The sequence below is a fragment of the Oncorhynchus gorbuscha genome, linkage group LG20 (assembly GCF_021184085.1).
Source record: "Oncorhynchus gorbuscha isolate QuinsamMale2020 ecotype Even-year linkage group LG20, OgorEven_v1.0, whole genome shotgun sequence".
NCBI classification, from domain to species: domain Eukaryota; kingdom Metazoa; phylum Chordata; class Actinopteri; order Salmoniformes; family Salmonidae; genus Oncorhynchus; species Oncorhynchus gorbuscha.
In genome coordinates this window covers 11,842,941-11,863,893 of record NC_060192.1, presented here as the reverse complement: position 1 = coordinate 11,863,893, position 20,953 = coordinate 11,842,941, and the positions used below count along the sequence as shown (strand labels likewise).

Sequence of the window (20,953 nt, the reverse complement as noted above, 5' to 3'; positions counted from 1 at the left end):
TTGGTGGGGAGGCTTCTAGGGCCCTGGCTTCCTTATGCCAAGGTGAACGGTCCATAACGGATTATTCTATTGAGTTTCGCACTCTTGCTGCCTCTAGTGAGTGGAACGAGCCGGCGCTGCTCGCTCGTTTTCTGGAGGGACTCCACGCAGTGGTTAAGGATGAGATTCTCTCCCGGGAGGTTCCTTCAGATGTGGACTCTTTGATTGCTCTCGCCATCCGCATAGAACGACGGGTAGATCTTCGTCACCGGGCTCGTGGAAGAGAGCTCGCATCAACGGTGTTTCCCTGCTCCGCATCGCAACCATCTCCCTCCTCTGGCTTTGAGACTGAGCCCATGCAGCTGGGAGGGATTCGCATCTCGACTAAGGAGAGGGAACGGAGGATCACCAACCGCCTGTGCCTCTATTGCGGAGTTGCTGGACATTTTGTTAATTCATGTCCAGTAAGAGGCCAGAGCCCATCAGTAAGCGGAGGGCTACTGGTGAGCGCTACTACTCAGGTCTCTTCATCTAGATCTTGTACTACTATGTCGGTCCATCTACGCTGGACCTGCTACATGCAGTGCCTTGATTGACTCTGGGGCTGAGGGTTGTTTCATGGACGAAGCATGGGTTCGGAAACATAACATTCCTTTCAGACCGTTAGACAAGCCTACGCCCATGTTTGCCTTAGATGGTAGTCATCTTCCCAGTATCAAATTTGAGACACTACCTTTAACTCTCACAGTATCTGGTAACCACAGTGAGACTATTTCTTTTTTGATTTTCCGTTCACCGTTTACACCTGTTGTTTTGGGTCATCCCTGGCTAGTATGTCATAATCCTTCTATTAATTGGTCTAGTAATTCTATCCTATCCTGGAACGTTTCTTGTCATGTGAAGTGTTTAATGTCTGCCATCCCTCCCGTTTCTTCTGTCCCTACTTCTCAGGAGGAACCTGGCGATTTGACAGGAGTGCCGGAGGAATATCATGATCTGCGCACGGTCTTCAGTCGGTCCCGAGCCAACTCCCTTCCTCCTCACCGGTCGTATGATTGTAGTATTGATCTCCTTCCGGGGACCACTCCTCCTCGAGGTAGACTATACTCTCTGTCGGCTCCCGAAAAGGCTCTCGAGGATTATTTGTCTGTGTCTCCGGTACCATAGTGCCTTCTTCTTCTCCGGCCGGGCGGGGTTCTTTTTGTTAAGAAGAAGGACGGTACTCTGCGCCCCTGCGTGGATTATCGAGGGCTGAATGACATAACGGTTAAGAATCGTTATCCGCTCCCCTTATGTCATCAGCCTTCGAGATTCTGCAGGGAGCCAGGTGCTTTACTAAGTTGGACCTTCGTAACGCTTACCATCTCGTGCGCATCAGAGAGGGGGACGAGTGGAAAACGGCGTTTAACACTCCGTTAGGGCATTTTGAGTACCGGGTTCTGCCGTTCGGTCTCGCCAATGCGCCAGCTGTTTTTCAGGCATTAGTTAATGATGTTCTGAGAGACATGCTGAACATCTTTGTTTTTGTCTATCTTGACGATATCCTGATTTTTTCTCCGTCACTCGAGATTCATGTTCAGCACGTTCGACGTGTTCTACAGCGCCTTTTAGAGAATTGTCTCTACGTAAAGGCTGAGAAGTGCTCTTTTCATGTCTCCTCCGTTACTTTTCTCGGTTCCGTTATTTCCGCTGAAGGCATTCAGATGGATTCCGCTAAGGTCCAAGCTGTCAGTGATTGGCCCGTTCAAGGTCACGTGTCGAGTTGCAGCGCTTTTAGGTTTCGCTAATTTCTATCGGCGTTTCATTCGTAATTTCGGTCAAGTTGCTGCCCCTCTCACAGCTCTTACTTCTGTCAAGACGTGTTTTAAGTGGTCCAGTTCCGCCCAGGGAGCTTTTGATCTTCTAAAAGAACGTTTTACGTCCGCTCCTATCCTCGTTACTCCTGACGTCACTAGACAATTCATTGTCGAGGTTGACGCTCAGAGGTAGGCGTGGGAGCCATTCTATCCCAGCGCTTCCAGTCTGACGATAAGGTTCATCCTTGCGCTTATTTTTCTCATCGCCTGTCGCCATCTGAGCGCAACTATGATGTGGGTAACCGTGAACTGCTCGCCATCCGCTTAGCCCTAGGCGAATGGCGACAGTGGTTGGAGGGGGCGACCGTTCCTTTGTCGTTTGGACAGACCATAAGAACCTTGAGTACATCCGTTCTGCCAAACGACTTAATGCCCGTCAAGCTCGTTGGCGTTGTTTTTCGCTCGTTTCGAGTTTGTGATTTCTTACCGTCCGGGTAGCAAGAACACCAAGCCTGATGCCTTATCCCGTCTGTTTAGTTCTTCTGTGGCTTCTACTGATCCCGAGGGATTCTTCCTTATGGGCGTGTTGTCGGGTTAACAGTCTGGGGAATTGAAAGACAGGTTAAGCAAGCACTCACGCACACTGCGTCGCCGCGCGCTTGTCCTAGTAACCTCCTTTTCGTTCCTGTTTCCACTCGTCTGGCTGTTCTTCAGTGGGCTCACTCTGCCAAGTTAGCTGGTCATCCCGGTGTTCGAGGCACTCTTGCGTCCATTCGCCAGCGCTTTTGGTGGCCGACTCAGGAGCGTGACACGCGCCGTTTCGTGGCTGCTTGTTCGGACTGCGCGCAGACTAAGTCGGGTAACTCTCCTCCTGCCTCTCAGACCGCTCCCCATTCCTTCTCGACCATGGTCTCACATCGCCTTAGACTTCATTACCGGTCTGCCTTTGTCTGCGGGGAAGACTGTGAGAGCCGCCAATAAACGCAGGATTAAGAGTCCAAGGTATTGTTGCGGCCAGAGAGTGTGGCTTTCCACTCGCAACCTTCCTCTTACGACAGCTTCTCGTAAGTTGACTCCGCGGTTCATTGGTCCGTTCCGTGTCTCCCAGGTCGTCAATCCTGTCGCTGTGCGATCTGCTTCTTCCGCGACATCTTCGTCGCGTCCATCCTGTCTTCCATGTCTCCTGTGTTAAGCCTTTTCTTCGCACCCCCGTTCGTCTTCCCTCCCCCTCCCGTCCTTGTCGAGAGCGCACCTATTTACAAGGTACATAAGATCATGGACATGCGTTTCGGGGACGGGGTCACCAATACTTAGTGGATTGGGAGGGTTACGGTCCTGAGGAGAGGAGTTGGGTTCCGTCTCGGGACGTGCTGGACCGTTCACTCATCGATGATTTCCTCCGTTGCCGCCAGGATTCCTCCTCGAGTGCGCCAGGAGGCGCTCGGTGAGTGGGGGTACTGTCATGTTTGTCATTAATTATCATGTCTTGTCCCTGTGCTCCCCATTCTATTCGTTTCCCTCTGCTGGTCTTATTAGGTTCTTTCCCTCTTTCTATCCCTCTCTCTCCCCCTCCCTCTCTCACTCTCTCGCTCTCTCTTCTCTCTATCGTTCCGTTCCTGCTCCCAGCTGTTCCTATTCCCCTAATCATCATTTAGTCTTCCCACACCTGTTCCCGATCCTTTCCCCTGATTAGAGTCCCTATTTCTTCCTTTGTGTTCCGTTCCTGTCCTGTCGGTTCCTTGTTTAGAATTCGCCGTGCTGTGATTGTGTATCGCCCTGTCCTGTCGTGTTTTTGCCTTCATCAGATGCTGCGTGTGAGCAGGTGTCTCTGTCAGCTACGGCCTGCGCCTACCCGAAAGCGACCTGCAGTCTGTGGCCGCTTCTCCTGTTATTCCCCTCTACAGACTAGAGGATTTCTGTTATTCCCTGTTTGGACATTTCCTGTTAAGGATTCAGGATTTGTCGTTTTCTGTTTGGACTTGAATAAACTCTGTTTCTGTTAAGTCGCTTTTGGGTCCTCTTTCACCTGCATGACAGAACTTGTTCTCAACTAGCCTACCTGGTTAAATAAAGGTGGAATAAAAATAAAACAATGCTGCTACTACCATTTATTATCTTTCCTGTTGCCTAGCCACTTAATCCCTATATCTACCGCAATGACAGTGTACCCCTGCACATCGACTCTGTACTGGTATCCTGTGTATTCAGTGCATTAGGAAAGTATTCAGACGACTTGACTTTTTCCACATTTTGTTACATTATAGCCTTATCCTAAAATGTATTAAATCGTTTTTAACTCAGGAGTGGCTTCTGCTGGCCACTATCATTAAGGCCTGATTGGTGGAATGCTGCAGAAATGGTTGTCCTTCTAGAAGGTTCTCCCATCTCCACAGAAGAACTCTAGAGCTCTGTCAGAGTGACCATCGGTTTCTTGGTCATATCTCGGACCAAGGCCCTTCTCCCCCCGTTTGCTCAGTTTTAAAGTCACCATTGATGATGAATGGAAACAGGATGCACCTGAGCTCAATTTCAAGTCTCATAGCAAAGGGTCTGAATACTTATGTAAATAAGGTATCCGTTTTTTAGTTTTAATAAATTTGCAAAAAAATCTAAAAACCTGTTTTCGCTTTGTCATTATGGGGTATTGTGTGTAGATTGCAAAAAATATATATATATATTTCATCCATTTTAGAATAAGGCTGTAAAGTAACTAAATGTGGAAAGAGTCAATGGGTCTGAAAACTTTCCAAAGGCAATGTATAGCCAAGTTATCGTTACTCATTGTGTATTTATTCCTCGTGTTATTATTTTTCATATCAATTATCTTTTTTTCTCTCTACATTGTTGGTAAGCGTTTCACAGTCTTCACCTGTTGTTTATGAAGCATGTGACAAATGTAATTTCTTTTGATTTTAAGCTTTCGACATCATGATATCAATCTGCCGATTCAGCGTTTGCTTTATTTCCCCCATCACACAACTCCAGACATACAAAGAGCTGTTATACAGGTCAATCAGGACAGACAGCCCTGTTCAAGTTCACAAAGTGCCATCGTGTGTTTATACTATCTGTATTTTACACACGGTCACCAGGCCTGGGTAGGAGCCAACGGACAGATGGGATGCAGGATCAGAGCTGCGCTGCCTGGAACGCTGTGCACCAATGCTTGGTTAGCTATGGCTTCTTGGAAAGGTCAGAGGTCAGGAGAGGGATTCCCTTCCCCTCCTCCCACACAGTGGAGTGAGGTTGGGGGAGGACGGAGGAGATGGGGCAGTGACGAGGCTAGCTGAGTAATCTGGATCTGTAGTTATTTCTAGTGGAGCCAAATCCCCTGAGGCCAGCTCTCCTCGGCTCACGCATGCCTGCCTCGACTGACGTAGCTGAGTAAACTCAACCCCATATACATCTCAATAGAGTTGAGTTGTCACTAAGACTACATCAAGTCGGCATCAGTCGATACTTGCAAAAATGTGCATTCTTGAATGCATACATATGTTTGTACTGTATAACTATGTTATTTCTGGGGGGTTCTGCAATCCGTAGTTTTTGATAATAACTTAATTCTATTGGGCCGTGTAATCCACTGTTTCCCAATGGAGTATACGATAGAATTTGGGATCCGTAGTTTTTTATTTAAAAAAATTGTATTCTATATATCCCCTGCTAAAGAAAAAAAATCTGCCGTGCAATAAAGGGGCTGCTTACAAACAGCTTCCTTGGCGGAGGTTGTATAAAATGCTATTTTTATCCCAAACTACAGCGCACCCAAAGCAAACAACATAGCTATACAGTCCAAACATAGGTACAAGGTACGCGTACATTTTTTTAACAAGTATCGACAGATTCTGATATATCGATTTAGTCGGCGATGCACTCCGCCAAAACTCAACTCAGTGAATTCCATTGAGATGTTCAGTATATGGAGTTACGTTTACTCAGCTACGACTGATACAGCTTGCTGTGTGTGTGGTGGTAGTGGTGGGGGGGTTGTGTGTGCGTGTGTGTTTAGTTGTACTCTCCCCAACTCTCCCACTTCATACTCTAACAGTCAACAAGCTGTCTGCATATCTACAGTGAACCAGATCATCCTAGCCAGCAATATACACACACCTGTCTTGGCATATGCCCTTAACACACAGTTAGTGGCAACTGCACAAGTAAGGTGGGGCGCTGTGTCCCAGGTCAGGTTAATTATACTATAGCCTACATTACAAGATGAGCTATAAGGAGATGTAAAGCAATTTAGATTTAGAAGTTGAGCATTTGCCATGACGGTACTATGACAAGGAGTCCCAGTTATATGCTACAACTAGGGCCCTGTTGAGGTCACAGGTCAATATCCTGTCCCTCATTACGAATTATTAATATAGTATTTGCCAATGCTTAAATCCAGTTATGCCTATGCAAAAAATATATATAATAAATATTTCAACGGATTCTGTTTCACAAAGAAATAAACAGGTGGGGCTCACCTGCATGTTTTCCGTAGCGTCTCCTAGCAACCCTCCGAAGGTGATTGCATTGGTTACAGTGCCCAGGTAGATGAATAAGATGGCGGACAGCGACTGGATGTGAATGGCGTCGTAGAAATCACTGGCGAAAAAAGGCAGCTTCCGCTTGATGTCCAGAATGAGGCCGCCGCAAAACCTTAACAATGAAAATGTGACAGTAAAATGTTACATTTATGCCACAAACTCTTTGTTATTGGCAAATGATTTAAAGACGTAGCCTCGTAATAGGGGACGGATCACTACGATCCCCATTCTGATTTCGTCAGCGTAGCTACTGAATCGGTCTGGTTTATGAGATAACTAAAGATGCGGTCTCATCACAAATCAGTGTCTGGCACAAAGCGTAACTAAAAGGCAATGGTAAATAGTGTCTTGCTTTGGCCACACACATGAGGTGTAATTTCCTGGAATCCCTTAGTAAACATGCATGGAGTTACAGTGTAAAAGTAAATAGTTTTGCATTCTGATTTCAGTGAGAGTTGAGGCCCTTGCTGAGTGACATTCTATCAATGTACGACATGTTGGTATTGGCAGTTGAAGACAGCTCTGTATTGACAGTTGAAGACTGCTCTGTTATTCAAGACTACACCATATCATATGGTTTAGGCTAGTAGTAATGAGCAGTGTCATCCTTACCTCCCAGTGTTCATGAGCTCTTCTCCGACATGTCCATGTCCCCCTCCTCCCTGACCCCCGTCATGTCCCGGTGTGTCCCCATTCATCTGGGGCCCATCCCCTCCACCCCCAGCATTATACTGGTTCTTCCTATACAGACAGACACAGTAGGTTAACCCACAGACATCACTCTCCGACACACATCTGATTGTTTGTGGTCCACCATGAGTACCAAGTTTGGAGGAAAGAGAGGGAATAGTCCGGGTCACTTTTAAAAAGACATGCGCAATTTAAGTAATTTCCTGGAACTAGGAACATTTACAGAATTGTTTAACCCTTCTAGGACCAGAGGTGTGTGTGACAGGGCTGTACCTCTTGTCAGACGAGGGCAGGGATTTGGGGGGTTCTATCCTGATGTCAGGGTCCCACTCCCCTGGGGGTAGGACAATGACCTCATCCAGGAACTCCTCGATGCCCGCCAGCAGGTCCTGTCTGTCCTTGGCCTTGTAGGCAATGTCATGGAACACCTGACCACAACACAACCGATGAGGAATCATATTAACATCAACAGCGGCACACAACCAAGCATTTCTTGTTTCACACTTGTCTCTTCCTCATATTGTGACCTGAGTAATTGGATCCTAATCATTATCATCTATTTCTATGTAAAGACTTACCGTATCCAATCTATTTAAGCCATAATCTCTTAATAATAGTATACATATATGCCAATTAGCAGACACTTTTATCCAAAGCAACTTACAGTCATGCATGCATACATTTTACGTACAGGGTTGCGAACTTACTATTCTGGCATTGCAAGGTCCATGCTCTACCAACTGAGCTACAGAAGACCACCAGGAGCTCTTATTGCACTGAGAGTATCTCTGTAAATCTCAGGCACAGAGTATTGAGCCATTCAGGCCAGGCCAGGGCAGATCACTTCATACAGGATTTAACCAGGTGTTTAACCCAAAAGGCTCAGCCTTTTCCGTTTCCATCTACATGGGCCGGCACCCGTGTCTCACTGGGCCATGGCTCCGGCGGACCAGCTCTCACTTGGGGCCAAAGCCAGGCCACTGGTACTTTAGAGCTTTAACAGCTTCTCAGAAAGCAACTGTTTTGATTATGCGGGAGTTGTCGATTCTGCTCTTCACAAGTCCTCACTGTCAGCCCTAGCTAGGCAAACACAACTCCCCTAGTATAACTTCCCTGGTACAGTATACATTAAGTGAAACACTGGTGTTAGTCAAAAAGCAGCATCAGAGCCACAGTCAGATAAAGATCTCTATGGGGCTGAGCGTTCACAGGGAAGCTGAGGTTTTAGTTCAACTGTAACTTGAGGAAATCCTGGGAAAAAAGGGGGTGTGGGGAATATGAGAGTCAGGTGCAATATGGGTAATCGGAGGGAGAGGAGTGTTTGTAAACATTTTGTGGGTCAGTGTGGGCAGTGCAGGAGAGGTTAGGTGGAGTGTAAAATAAGAACTCAGATATCCACCAACACAGGAAAAGAATATGGTGACAATCATGAGAGATTACAATCACAGAAACTCTAAAGCAGGAGCAGTGCTGGTCTTTATAACACCTTATATCCTACTATGAGGCTGGGAGACAATAGTCAGAGAATGTGGCATTTCCCTGCAATAACACTAAACGATACAGCTGTCGTACAGTACGCTCCTTTTTACGATTGTCTTGTCATAATGTCTTGTCAATAGGCATGACGGTCAACCTAGCCTCGTACTACCACACTGATCTCACAAGCTTACATATATGATTTGCTACACGGATAATAAATTATAAAAAATATTTATTTAACCTTTATTTAACTATAAACAGTCAGGTCCATAATTATTTGCATCCTTGATAAAGATGAGCAAAACATTTGCAAAAAAATAATCATACAATACAGCACAGTATTGTATTATTTATTTTATACCAGATTTTTTTGTTCATCTTTATCAAGGGTGCCAATAATTATGGACCTGACTGTTTATAGTTAAATAAAGTTTAAATAAATATTTTTTTATAATTATGGACCTGACCGTATGTAATCTCGCAAGATCAATTCCATATACCACCCACCACTGCGACCTGTATGCTGACATCGGCTGGCCCTCGCTACATATTCGTTCCACGACTCGTCTTTGCTAGGTAAAGCTCCGCCTTATCTCAGCTCACTGGTCACCATAACAACACTGACCCGTAGCACGCACTCCAGCAGGTATATCTCACTGGTCATCCCTAAAGCCAACACCTCCTTTGACCACCTTTCCTTCCAGTTCTCTGCTGCCAATGACTGGAACGAATTGCAAAAATCGCTGAAGTTGGAGACTTAAATCTCCCTCACTAACTTTAAGCATCAGCTATCTGAGCAGCTTACCGATCGCTGCAGCTGTACACAGCCCATCTGTAAATAGCCCATCCAATTACCTACCTCATCCTCATATTGTTTTTATTTACTTTTTTTGCTCTTTTGCACAGCAATATTTATTCTGTCACATCATCATCTGCACATCTATCACTCCAGTGTTTATTTGCTAAATTGTAATTACTTCCCTACTATTGGCCTATTTATTGCTTTACCTCCTTACTCCATTTGCACACACTATATAGAGATTTTTCAATTGTGTTATTGACTGTACTTTTACTTATCCCATGTGTAACTCTGTTTTTGTCGCACTGCTTTGCTTTATCTTGGCCAGGTTGCAGTTGTAAATGAGAACTTATTCTCAACTGGCCTACCTGGTTAAATAAAGGTGAAATAAAAATACAAAATAAATAAATGTGGAAGTACAAGGCTAAAATCTACTCTAACCGTACTATGACTTCAATCCCAGATCAACCTTGTAAGCCTTGCCAATTTCATAATTACAACTGTAGGATCCAGAAAGCCTTGTGTAAGACATGACATCTTAGTTTCCTAGACTACACCATGTTGAGCCATATGCCACCTGGGTGCTATATGTGGCCTGGAGTCTTCTTTCTGCCTATGTTAATCTCTTAATACTACAGCTGGCCAGACATTCACTAAACATGGGGGAAACACAGCAGCGCAGCAATAGACTCACACTCAGATTAACAAACAAAATATACATTCACACGGACCAAGTCCCTTGAACTCCAGGAAGACTGGACAGTATCAACTCCTTGGTAAATATACAATATAAGCGGGCTGGACACAGTGGTCACGTACCTCATCAGACATGAGGGTGGCGATAGCGCGTCCGATCTCATGGTAAGAATTGGCTTTTCCTTTGGGCCCCAGCAGCACGAATAAAAACCTGAAAGGAAACGGAGAAAAAAGTAGACGGTTATTCAGAAATAGACAGTTAACAAAAAGCCAAAATTGGGGGAAACTGTGGTCACTAGTGGTTGAACTCTATAAATACAGTACCAATCATCCTCTACAGCAGGCCTGGGCAATTCCAGTCTTTGTGGGGGCCTGATTGGTGTCACACCTTTGCCCCAACACCCCTGATTTAAACAAATTACATTTTTAACTGAAGATCATGATTATTCGATTATTGGAGTCAGGTGTGTTAACTGGGGTAAAAGTATGACACCAATCAGGCCCCGAGGACTGGAATTGCTCAGGCCTGCTCTACAGGCTATGAGATATGTGGTATATTTGGTGGGTTTGTTTAGTTCTGGTTCGATTGTGATTGTGGTTGTAGTTGGTGTCAGAGGTCATTAGGTTACCTGGTAGGGACGGGGACCTCTGTCAGAGCTCCCAACATGACAGCCTGCTGCAGACGGACGAACGCCACGAAGGGCGTGTCCAGGAAGTCCACCTCTCCGACCAGGACGTTAGATGCCTCGGCATCACGAGGAAGCTTCTTCATAAACTTATTCCTCAGCTACAGATGGTGAGGGGGGACGAGAAAGGGAGATTAAGAGAGAGGGGGGGGACAAGAGATAAAGAGAAAGGGGAGAGAGAGAGAGTTGAACAAAGAGCAGGAGGAGAGAGCGAGAGAGAGAGCATGAGAAACAAAGATAGAGACGGAAAAAGAGAAAGAAAGCAATGAAATCCTAGCCTTGACCCACATCCATTCAAAAGACACGGTGCTTGAAACGACTGTCCTTATCAGAGTAGAATGAGAAGAGCAGCAAAGGTACTGTAACAATGGACATTTCACATGCTCCAAAATTGTACATAGTTCCATGAATTAAATGGGGCTGCACAGTACAACCCGTCCCCGGCACATTGGCATTGCATGCTGATTTATGTGGCAACATTGCAGCTCGTCGCGTCTGTAGAAACAGATTAAAGCGTTTTTATCACTCTGTGACTCACTAACTCACAAGCAGTCTGAGAAAGGACACATAATGAAGTCCTTTCTGTTCATTGGTTATACACTTGAACAAGTCTCTATAATGATATGTAATGAGAATGTAACACAGTAGCAACAGAAGAAAATATTCACCTCTGTGCATATACAGAATAACAGGCCAGGTGAATGCATACCATCCCTTCCCTTTAGGTCAATATGCCGCTAAATTCAAATGAAGGCCTAAGTGGGACACTGGACGTACTAAGTCCCAGTGAAATGTTTTTAAAAAACTAAACATCCAGAGACCTCGGGTGAGGAGATGATCAACTAAGCAAGGCCTTGGTTTTTAATCAAAAGCCAGAGCAATTTGACAAATGAGCTACTGTGGTCAGTGTAATTCCCAGAGTTAGTTACTGTGTCTGTGTACTGGTTTCAGCAGGCTTCAGGAGGAGTAGCAACATTGGCACTAAACACTTAAGAGAGAGTGTCAGGGCTCATCGGCTTTATCAGTCGAGCAAGGCCACACACCCCTAGGAACACACTCCATCACATACAACCACACACGCTGTGCCCAATCTTTGACCCTGCATAGTGTTAGAGCAGGAGTTGAAATTTAGAGTGCCCAAACAGACGCGCGCACACACACAATAATATCCTCACCTGGTCTCGATCTGGTTGGTCAGAGAAGTCATTGAGGCTGTTAGAGGTCAGGTTCCGATGGGTTGTGGCTGGGCTACCTGTGGGGTCAGAGGTCAGAGTTCAAAGACCAGGACTGAGAGGGGTCACCGTGTTCATTAGGGCCCAAAACAGTCAAAATGCTTTCTGAAGTGGAGATGAGTGTTTCTTATTGGACCAGGTAGTCCCTCCCTGTTTCAGGCAGTTTTCTTCTGTTTGGTGCCTAATGAACACAACCCTGGGGTCCAACAAAGTCACTGAGATGAAAGGTAAAGCACAAGTCACAGAAAAGACAAAGGCCCAGTTAGATTAGACTGATCTCAGAGAAGGAGATGAAGAGAAACAGAAGAAAATAGGAACAGAAACTTCAGAAGGCCTAATATAAAAATCGGGAAGGCTGCCAGGGCTTAGTTAAGCTTTAGGGCCGATGCCAGCTGCAGTGGATCAGATCTTCTGACTGAAATCTCCCACTGCCGTGCCCTGTTCGTCTCTGATCTGATGCCAACTGGTCACTCACTGACACGGCAAAGCAGAGAGAGGGCACGGACACTCAGTCTTGTTTGTAGTCTATGGTGGGGTTGGTGGGCGAGTGGGAGAGATACCCAGACTCAGATACCCAGGCTGGCTTTGCATTGCAGTTCTGTTAACCTGACAAAGTTGTTCAATAGTCATTAGCTAGTTGGTTGTTTACTAGTTCTCTGGGCATGACAGACTGACTAGGATGCTGTTTGATGCAGTCGAATAAAAAATCCTCCAAAAATGGTGATTTCCCATGAGAGTATTGTTTTCAGTCATCAATACTAATATCAGCAATATGAGTTTGGATCGCAAATTAGCACATAGACTATTGTCAAGGTATGTGTTATGACCTGTTATAGACTAATGTTATATGACTAGTATAACCTGACTTACGCAGGTATCCCACACTAGGGTGTTGTAATGCATTATAACCTGACTTACTGAAAAATGTTCATGTTTTAGAGTGTTGTATTTTTTTGTAACCCGACTTACAAAAGTATCCCACACAAGGGTATGTTATAATGCACTATAATGTTATAATCAGGGGTTGAAATCGGTTCAGGGAACAGAACTGAAAACCGGAAAATAATGACATTTTGTAAGGAACAGAACCGGAACGAAAGTTATCCATACTGTTCCGGAACAGAACCATTATTTTAAAAGCATGGAAACCAGTTAATAATATTCATTTTACGTTACAGGCATTTTTTCCTAGTCCCACAACAAAACGCAACAAAAGCGCCTATGCAAAGCCCTCACCAGCAAGCTGATAATCTTTGCCTGTGTGTGTTTAAGCTACCTGCCCATCCCCACATCTGAAGAATGGCTACTGTACTGACGTTACAAACTTGATTTAGATGAGAGATTTTTTATTAATTCACTTTTTTTAAGGACACTATAGGCATAGTTATTATATTTCACATTGGATTTAATAACTACAAAAAGGTAAGACGTGTTTTTAACTCTGCACACACAAGCTTGTTATCTACCTAACAAGCTGCCCAGCGCTTCAAGTTCAGAACATTATTTTGCTAGTCGGAACAAAAATGTTTAAAAAGTGGTTCTGTTTAGAATGAAACAATAGGAAAATAACTTTGGTTCTAACCCCTGGTTATAATGTATTATAGCCTGACTTACACAGGCAAGTCTTGTGCCATACGTGTTATAACCTGACGTAATAAGGTATCCCATGTGTAATAAAGCATTATAACCTGACTTACTGATGTATTGCATGCTGGAGCTCCTTTGGACCTCCTCTATCGGTTCCTCAGAGCCGAGCGGGGTTGCATAAGGCACAAATTGGGACTGGGACTGGGGGTGGGAGTGGGGGAAGGGCTGGGAGTGTTCATGGGGACTGCGTGCTTTAGTGCAGACAGAGCATCCAGAGAGAGAGCGTAAGTGAAGGAAGGGAGACAGGGAAAGGAAAGAAGTGAAAAGAAGAGAAAAGACAAGAACCTATTAGACTTTTCATACAAAGCCAGTGTAGAGAATGTTAGCCTGCTCAGGAGAATAAAGAGCGAGGTTAGAGAGAACAAGAACAATCTCACACACTTCAAAGTGTTGTACCATATTACTGTGAGTGGCTATCCAAGCAGTTCCGGTTTTGATAAATAATAAAATCAGATGCTGTAAAGTCTGAATCCATTTCGGAGATAGTAGTATTTAGAAGAAGAAAAAAAACAAGCATCAACACTCAGGGTTACAATAATCTTGCCAGGCACATTCACATGGTTAATAGTTCAGTCTATAGCCACCTAGATATACAGCTGAAGTCGGAAGTTAACATACAGATAGGTTGGAGTCATTAAAACTTGTTTTTCAAAAACTCCACAAATTTCTTGTTAACAATCTATTGGTTTTGGCAAGTCGGTTAGGACATCTACTTTGTGCACGACACTAGTAATTTTTCCAACAAATGTTCACAGACAGATTATTTCACTTATAATTCACTGTATCACAATTCCAGTGGGTCAGAAGTTAACATATGCTAAGTTGACTGTGCCTATAAACAGCTTGGAAAATTCCAGAAAATGATGTCATGGCATTAGAAGCTTCTGATAGGCTAATTGACATAATTTGACATAATTTGAGTCAATTGGGGGTAGTGCCTCTTTGCTTGACATCATGGGAAAATCAAAAGAAATCCGACAAGACCTCAGAAAAAAATAGTAGACCACAAGTCTGGTTCATCCTTGGGAGCAATTGCCATACGCCTGAAGGTACCACGTTCATCTGTAAAAACAATAGTACGCAAGTATAAACACCATGGGACCACGCAGCTGTCATGCCGCTCAGGGAGGAGACGCTTTCTGTCTCCTAGAAATGAACGTACTTTGGTGTGAAAAGTGCAAATCAATCCCAGAACAACAGCAAAGGACCTTGTGAAGATGCTGGAGGAAACGGGTACAAAAGTATCTATATCCACAGTAAAAACTAGTCCTATATCGACATAACCTGAAAGGCCGCTCAGCAAGGAAGAAGCCACTGCTCCAAAACCGTCATAAAAAAGCCAGACTACTGTCTGCAACTGCACATGGGGACAAAGATCATACTATTTGGAGAAATGTCCTCTGGTTTGATGAAACAAAAAAGAACTGTTTGGCCATTATGACCATCATTATGTTTGGAGGAGAAAGGGGAGGCTTGCAAGCCAAAGAAAACCATCCCAACCGTGTAGCACAGGGGTGGCAGCATCATGTTGTGGGGGTGCTTTGCTGCAGTAGGGACTGATGCACTTCACAAAATAGATGCCAGGATGAGGGAGGAAAATGATGTGAATATATTGAAGCAATATCTCAAGACATCAGGAAGTTAAAGCTTGGATGCAAATGGGTCTTCCAAATGGACAATGACCCCAAGAATACTTCCAAAGTTGTGGCAAAATGGTTTAAGGACAACAAAGTCAAGGTATTGGAGTGGACATCAAAGCCCTAACCTCAATCCTATGGAAATTTTGTGGGAGGAACGGAAAAAGTGTTTGCAAGCAAGGAGGCCTACAAACCTGACTCAGTGACACCAGTTCTGTCAAGAGGAATGGGCCAAAATGAACCCAACCTTTTGTGGGAAGCATTGTGAAAGGCAATGCTACCAAATACTAATTGAGTGTATGTAAACTTCTGACCCACTGGGAATGTGATGAAAGAAATAATAGCTTAAATAAATAATTTTCTCTACTATTATTCTGACATTTCACATTCTTAAAATAAGGTAATATATGCCATTTAGCAGACGCTTTTATCCAAAGCGACTTACAGTCATGTGTGCATACATTCTACGTATGGGTGGTCCCGGGGATCGAACCCACTACCCTGGCGTTACAAGCGCCATGCTCTACCAACTGAGCTACAGAAGGTAGAGATGGTGGTGATCCTAACTTTTTTACTAGGATTTAATGTCAGGAATTGTGAAAAGCTGAGTTTAAATGGATTTGGCTAAGGTGTATGTAAACTTGTGAATTCAACTGTATGTACCTATAACATCTTTAATGCAATCAAATGATGGCCCATAATGTTTATCATACACTACACCATATCCTATAGAATTGATGTTAAAGTCCACCAGAGGTAAAACATTTATCATTGTAGATGTGATTGGAATAAGGTAGGTAGGAGGAGGTAAGGACAAAAAAAATAAAGACAGCAACAAACTGTCCTCTGCATTACCGTTCTGGTCTTGGTTGGAAAACAGCCTGCTTGCACTGGACACCGTCTTGCCGATGTCGGCAAGAGAGCGCAGGTTGGACTTCTTGGTCTGGTGACGATGTTTTCGTAGCAACGTGTACATGACTTGATCCTTCAGCTCGGCCTTCAGCTGACCAATCTCGATCTGGCTGTCAGTGATCAACTCTGAGAGAGGGAGGGTGGGGGGGGCAGATAGAGGCAAAAGGGAATGAAGAGCATGTCAATATTGAGAACACTGTTTTGCAATGTCCCAATTGTAAAAGCACTGTACAGTCAGACACACTGACTGATGATTTTGCCTGTCTGGTGCAGTGATATGCCGGGGCTTATGTGAAGTGTAGTTGTCTTACCAACCACCTGTGGTAGAGTGGAGGCCTCCAGGTCCAGCAGGATGGTGCCTTTCTCGATACAGGTTTTCAGCTCAAACAGACTGTGAAGGGACAGGGTGGCCACGTGGGGCTTACTCCAACGCTCACCTCCCTTTTCCACCTTCTCCTCAAACTTTATCCACCTAGAGAGAAATAGATTAAGACACAGAGAAAGAGAGGGTGAGAGGGTATGGGGTTAGAGAGAGAGAGAGAGACAGACCCAGACATAAATAGATACAGAGACAAACAGAAGGAAAGGGAATAACCTTGGTTAAGTTTGATTTTAAAAATCCTTTATCATTACAGAGGTGCAGGTTCTGCAAGGTAAGTTACCTCACAGTAAAGGTCAGTAGAGGAGAGCAATAAAAACATCCCAACAAAGCCTTTCATATCATTTCACAGCCAAAAACAGGCCGAAGACAAAAGGAGACAAGGACAGTTTTTTTTTAGTTACAAAACAACCCCTCTATGTCATGCTTCCATCACTGTTCACGGAAAATAGCAGAGGATGTGGGACGACCCAATACAAAAACTAAACATTTACATGCTGAACGTGGTTCTTTCCATTGCCAAGTCGTGGTTCTTCCTTGAAAAGTTGCGACGTACTGCAGCACAGTTTGCGGGGTGCCGCAGAATTCTATGGCACGTCATTTAAGTGGCAGCCATTGTTGCCAGAATGGCACAATTTACCACAATCTGTCACCATCTACCACAAAAGGTTGCGACGTAAGCTCCAAAACTTTTAAAGATAGAACCACTGTAACCGTACACATCAAAGAATCTTAAAATAACAGCCTCTGAACTAAGACAAGGACCACACACACCCTCTGTGGCAGTCAGAACCTTGAGGGGGAGAGGTTCATCCCTTTAGAATTCTTCACATTTCTCCATAACAAAGAGCTATTCACCTGGTCCAGGAGAGGAGGGTTTCCTAGGAGGATAGAGTGTCCCTATGGTCATAACTCATGCTCCACCGGGCCTCATCTAACCTCGGTCCCCCTGACTCACCTCCATTCAGGCCCCCGGAGGGGAGGGAGAGAGAGGTAGGGGACCCTTGGGACACTTACAGCCTTAGGGATTTACTTTCCCTCTAATGGGGAGGCAGGGATGAGGGAAGGGGGGGAGCTGGAACCCACAGGGAGTTTGGGGGTGGACTGAAATCTTCTAACGCACAATTCAGACACCGAACATATGGCGAGGCGAACTGAATAGAAATTAAGAGTGGGCTGGCATGGTTGAGAGCTTTGCTTGACGTACTGATTGGTTTCATACAACCGTTGCAGACTTCCTTGTTGGTTTTGTGTCAAATTCAAGCATAACACCGACCTCGTTTTAAAGAAACCAAGTTTATTGCACTAAAAATACAAATAAAGATGATTCACACACCTGTGCGTGCATTGCTGAAGTTAATGTTTGAAACTGTGAATATGATTGGTTTAATGTCCCAGTTAATGTAACGTGTCTTCAGATTTCATAACTCCCGTTTTACTAAGGAATCAGGAAGAGTCTCCTCATCCCTAAAATAAACCATGAGATCTGTTAGAGATAGTGATATTATGCCTACTGTGCAACGTAGACATTCAATTTGTACGCCCATCGGTTATGACTGTTTCAACCGCTGTGTTGAGAAGTCATGTTTTTACTGTCTTTTCTAGTTTCAAAGAACACCAAAAACGACACCAACCATGAGCCTTAGCCCCACCTGAAAATCTGAGACCATGACTGTGCTTCTGTTGTGGGTGTGGTAGAAAGCAACCTTTATTTGCATTATTATTAATATGCATGACCATTTCTCCCGACAGTCGAAGAACTGCTCTTGCTCGCTGCATGAAACAGAGGCGTGCTTCACCTGCACCGCACCAAAAGAGACTATCGTCAAATGTCCGACGAGGCGCACTGTTTCAGACGGCACTCTACCCACGCTCTTCCAAAGAGTGGCATTTTTTTCTGTTCAGAGTGGCGATAGAGCAGTGTTTGAACTAGGGCTAAGACACTCAAGGCACTCTCAATTCAAGTATTACAGCAGGGGTTTATTGGAGGTTTTAAGTGAATGGGTAAAGGAGCACGTATCTTTCAGTATGTGTGTACATGTCTCTGTCAGTGAGTGGTAAGGTGAGAAAGAAAGGGAGGAAACAGAGAGAGACAGAGAGAGAGAGAGGGTGGGGGCAAGAGAGAGAGAGAGAGAAGGTGGGGGCGAGAAAATGATAGGGTGTGAGTATCAGTGTGTGGCTGTATGATAATAGATAAGCCTACTACTGAAACTCAGGAGGTGTATAAAGCAGACATTTGTTTCCCTAAAGATAATGTCCATTGTCTTCCACCTGCAATGCTATTACTGTCTCTGTCCGTCTGCCCGTCCTTCACTTTGAGCCAACCAGGAACTAACTGCTGCTAGTAAAAACGACTGACGTATTTGGCTATTTCATTACTGTGCTTGTTTTCCTAAGTGGCACTCTATTCCCTATTTAGTGCACTACTTTTGACCAGGGCCCTTAGGGTCAAAACTTTATATGTATTAAGCGCATCAGAGTACTAATACTGATGTTGGAACAGATCCCCCCGTCCGTCCGTTTAATCTTAAATCATCTACATATGTAGGATCTTAATTTGAGCCAGTTTGCACAGTTCATGAAAAGAATCCTGCAGCAACAGGAAATGTGAATTATTATAATTAATGGACATTTTTGTAGGGTTTGACATTTTTCCAGTAGGGCAAATCAAGTCTGAAATGTCAAAGTGGAAATGACCAACTTTAGATGCCTTTTTAAAACTCAAATACACTACAAGTTTGCATTTCCTGCTTTGCAGAAAAATGACAGCAACAAAAGAGTGATCCAATTGAAATCCTACATCTGTAAAAGGCATAATGTATCCGAAATCAACACTGAGGTGCTGTCAGAAAGCCACCTGTCCAGAAAGAAGATCACATGGTAGGTAACTGAGGTTGTGTTCTGGGTTCGCTAAGGGGACAGTGCAGTGTTGTTCATCCAGATAAGAGTGGGCAAGGAGTTCACTGGAGGACACACTATTCTCCTGTGCAGGAATTCATGTTAGTGATGGGGGGGATGTATACCGTTACATATCGCAATATTATTTTGGACGACAATATATTGATGCTTTGACTCCAAGTATCACTAAAAAAATACAAAATAATACAAAAATATATAATTTGTTGTGGAGCGTTAGTCAGCTGTACCTGCACTAAACAATTTTTTCCTATAGCTTGTTCTCCATCTTCAAAAGTGAGCCAAAATATTTTCTGCATTTTTATTTTCATGACTGATGAAAACAAATTTTCTTGTGCTCTCTCTGCAGCAGACATACACTGAGTGTACAAAACATTAAATTGCAATACAAGCGCAGTATGGAATTGTGTTAATATAGTGTTAATATAGTATTGTGAGGTCCCTGGCAATTCCCAGCCCTAATTCATACATGAACACTCCCCTACATCTATACACACACCCGATACTGCAATATACCACAGCTGGGTGTTAAACGTGTAAAGCCATGACATTTGAACTGACGCGCATGAGTGACTTACTGACCAACTCTCCAACTAAAGGAAAGAGTCAGTGTGTGTGTACAGCTCACCTGGCTGTCTCCTTCCACTCCATCTCCTGTCCATCGACGGCCAGCAGTTCGTCCAACTCAGTGAAGAGCTGAGGGGGCGGGGGTCCATCATCCTCCTCACCCAGGATGAACCTGATCCTCTCTGCTGCTGCAGAGACTGGAAGGAGATGGGGAGGAAAAGAGCGAGAAAGCGAGAGAGAAGGTGGAGAGAGAAAGAGAGAGAGAGCGAAGAAGAACGAAAGATCACATGAGGGTCTGAGGCTCAGTGGTTAAAGCAACAACAACAAAATCTCATGACTGAAATTTAAGTAATATTGAAGGGTCATATTGAAATTTTGAAATCGAGGGTTGCACAGATTGTTTTATGACCGATTCATTTGTCACAATGAATTTCGGGCAAGAAAAAGGACAGTTATTCGGAAATACTGTACAAAAGGTCTATTTTAATTTCTACATACAGTGGGGCAAAAAAGTATTTAGTCAGCCACCAATTGTGCAATTTCTCCCATTTAAAAAGATGAGAGAGAGGCCTGTAATTTTCATCATAGGTACACTTCAACTATGACAGACAACATGAGAAGAAAAAAAATCCAGAAAATCACATTGTAGGATTTTTAATGAATTTATTTGCAAATTATGGTGGAAAATAAGTATTTGGTCACCTACAAACAAGCAAAATTTCTGTCTCTCACAGACCTGTAACTTCTTCTTTAAGAGGCTCCTCTGTCCTCCACTCGTTACCTGTATTAATGGCACCTGTTTGAACTTGTTATCAGTATAAAAGACACCTGTCCACAACCTCAAACAGTCACACTCCAAACTCCACTATGGCCAAGACCAAAGAGCTGTCAAAGGACACCAGAAACACAATTGTAGACCTGCACCAGGCTGGGAAGACTGAATCTGCAATAGGTAAGCAGCTTGGTTTGAAGAAATAAACTGTGGGAGCAATTATTAGGAAAT

At 44.1% G+C, this 20,953-nt stretch overlaps 1 protein-coding gene across 7 annotated transcripts in view; it reads right to left on the bottom strand.

The window, feature by feature from the left end:
• LOC124006786 (electrogenic sodium bicarbonate cotransporter 1-like) overlaps positions 1-20,953 on the bottom strand; it is an 81,839-nt gene that overhangs the window by 25,991 nt on the left and 34,895 nt on the right. For 5 of the 7 annotated variants that reach the window (XM_046316937.1, XM_046316936.1, XM_046316938.1 and 2 more), the window contains 10 exons: positions 20,012-20,147; positions 16,400-16,560; positions 16,032-16,214; positions 13,590-13,730; positions 11,836-11,912; positions 10,604-10,761; positions 10,098-10,185; positions 7,274-7,428; positions 6,923-7,051; positions 6,248-6,422 (listed from right to left, as the gene is read on the bottom strand). In XM_046316937.1, the coding sequence (XP_046172893.1) occupies positions 6,248-6,422; positions 6,923-7,051; positions 7,274-7,428; positions 10,098-10,185; positions 10,604-10,761; positions 11,836-11,912; positions 13,590-13,730; positions 16,032-16,214; positions 16,400-16,560; positions 20,012-20,147 (1,403 nt within the window). The remainder of the gene's footprint in view (positions 1-6,247; positions 6,423-6,922; positions 7,052-7,273; positions 7,429-10,097; positions 10,186-10,603; positions 10,762-11,835; positions 11,913-13,589; positions 13,731-16,031; positions 16,215-16,399; positions 16,561-20,011; positions 20,148-20,953) is intronic. The other 2 variants (XM_046316939.1, XM_046316941.1) reach the window with 1 other exon arrangement.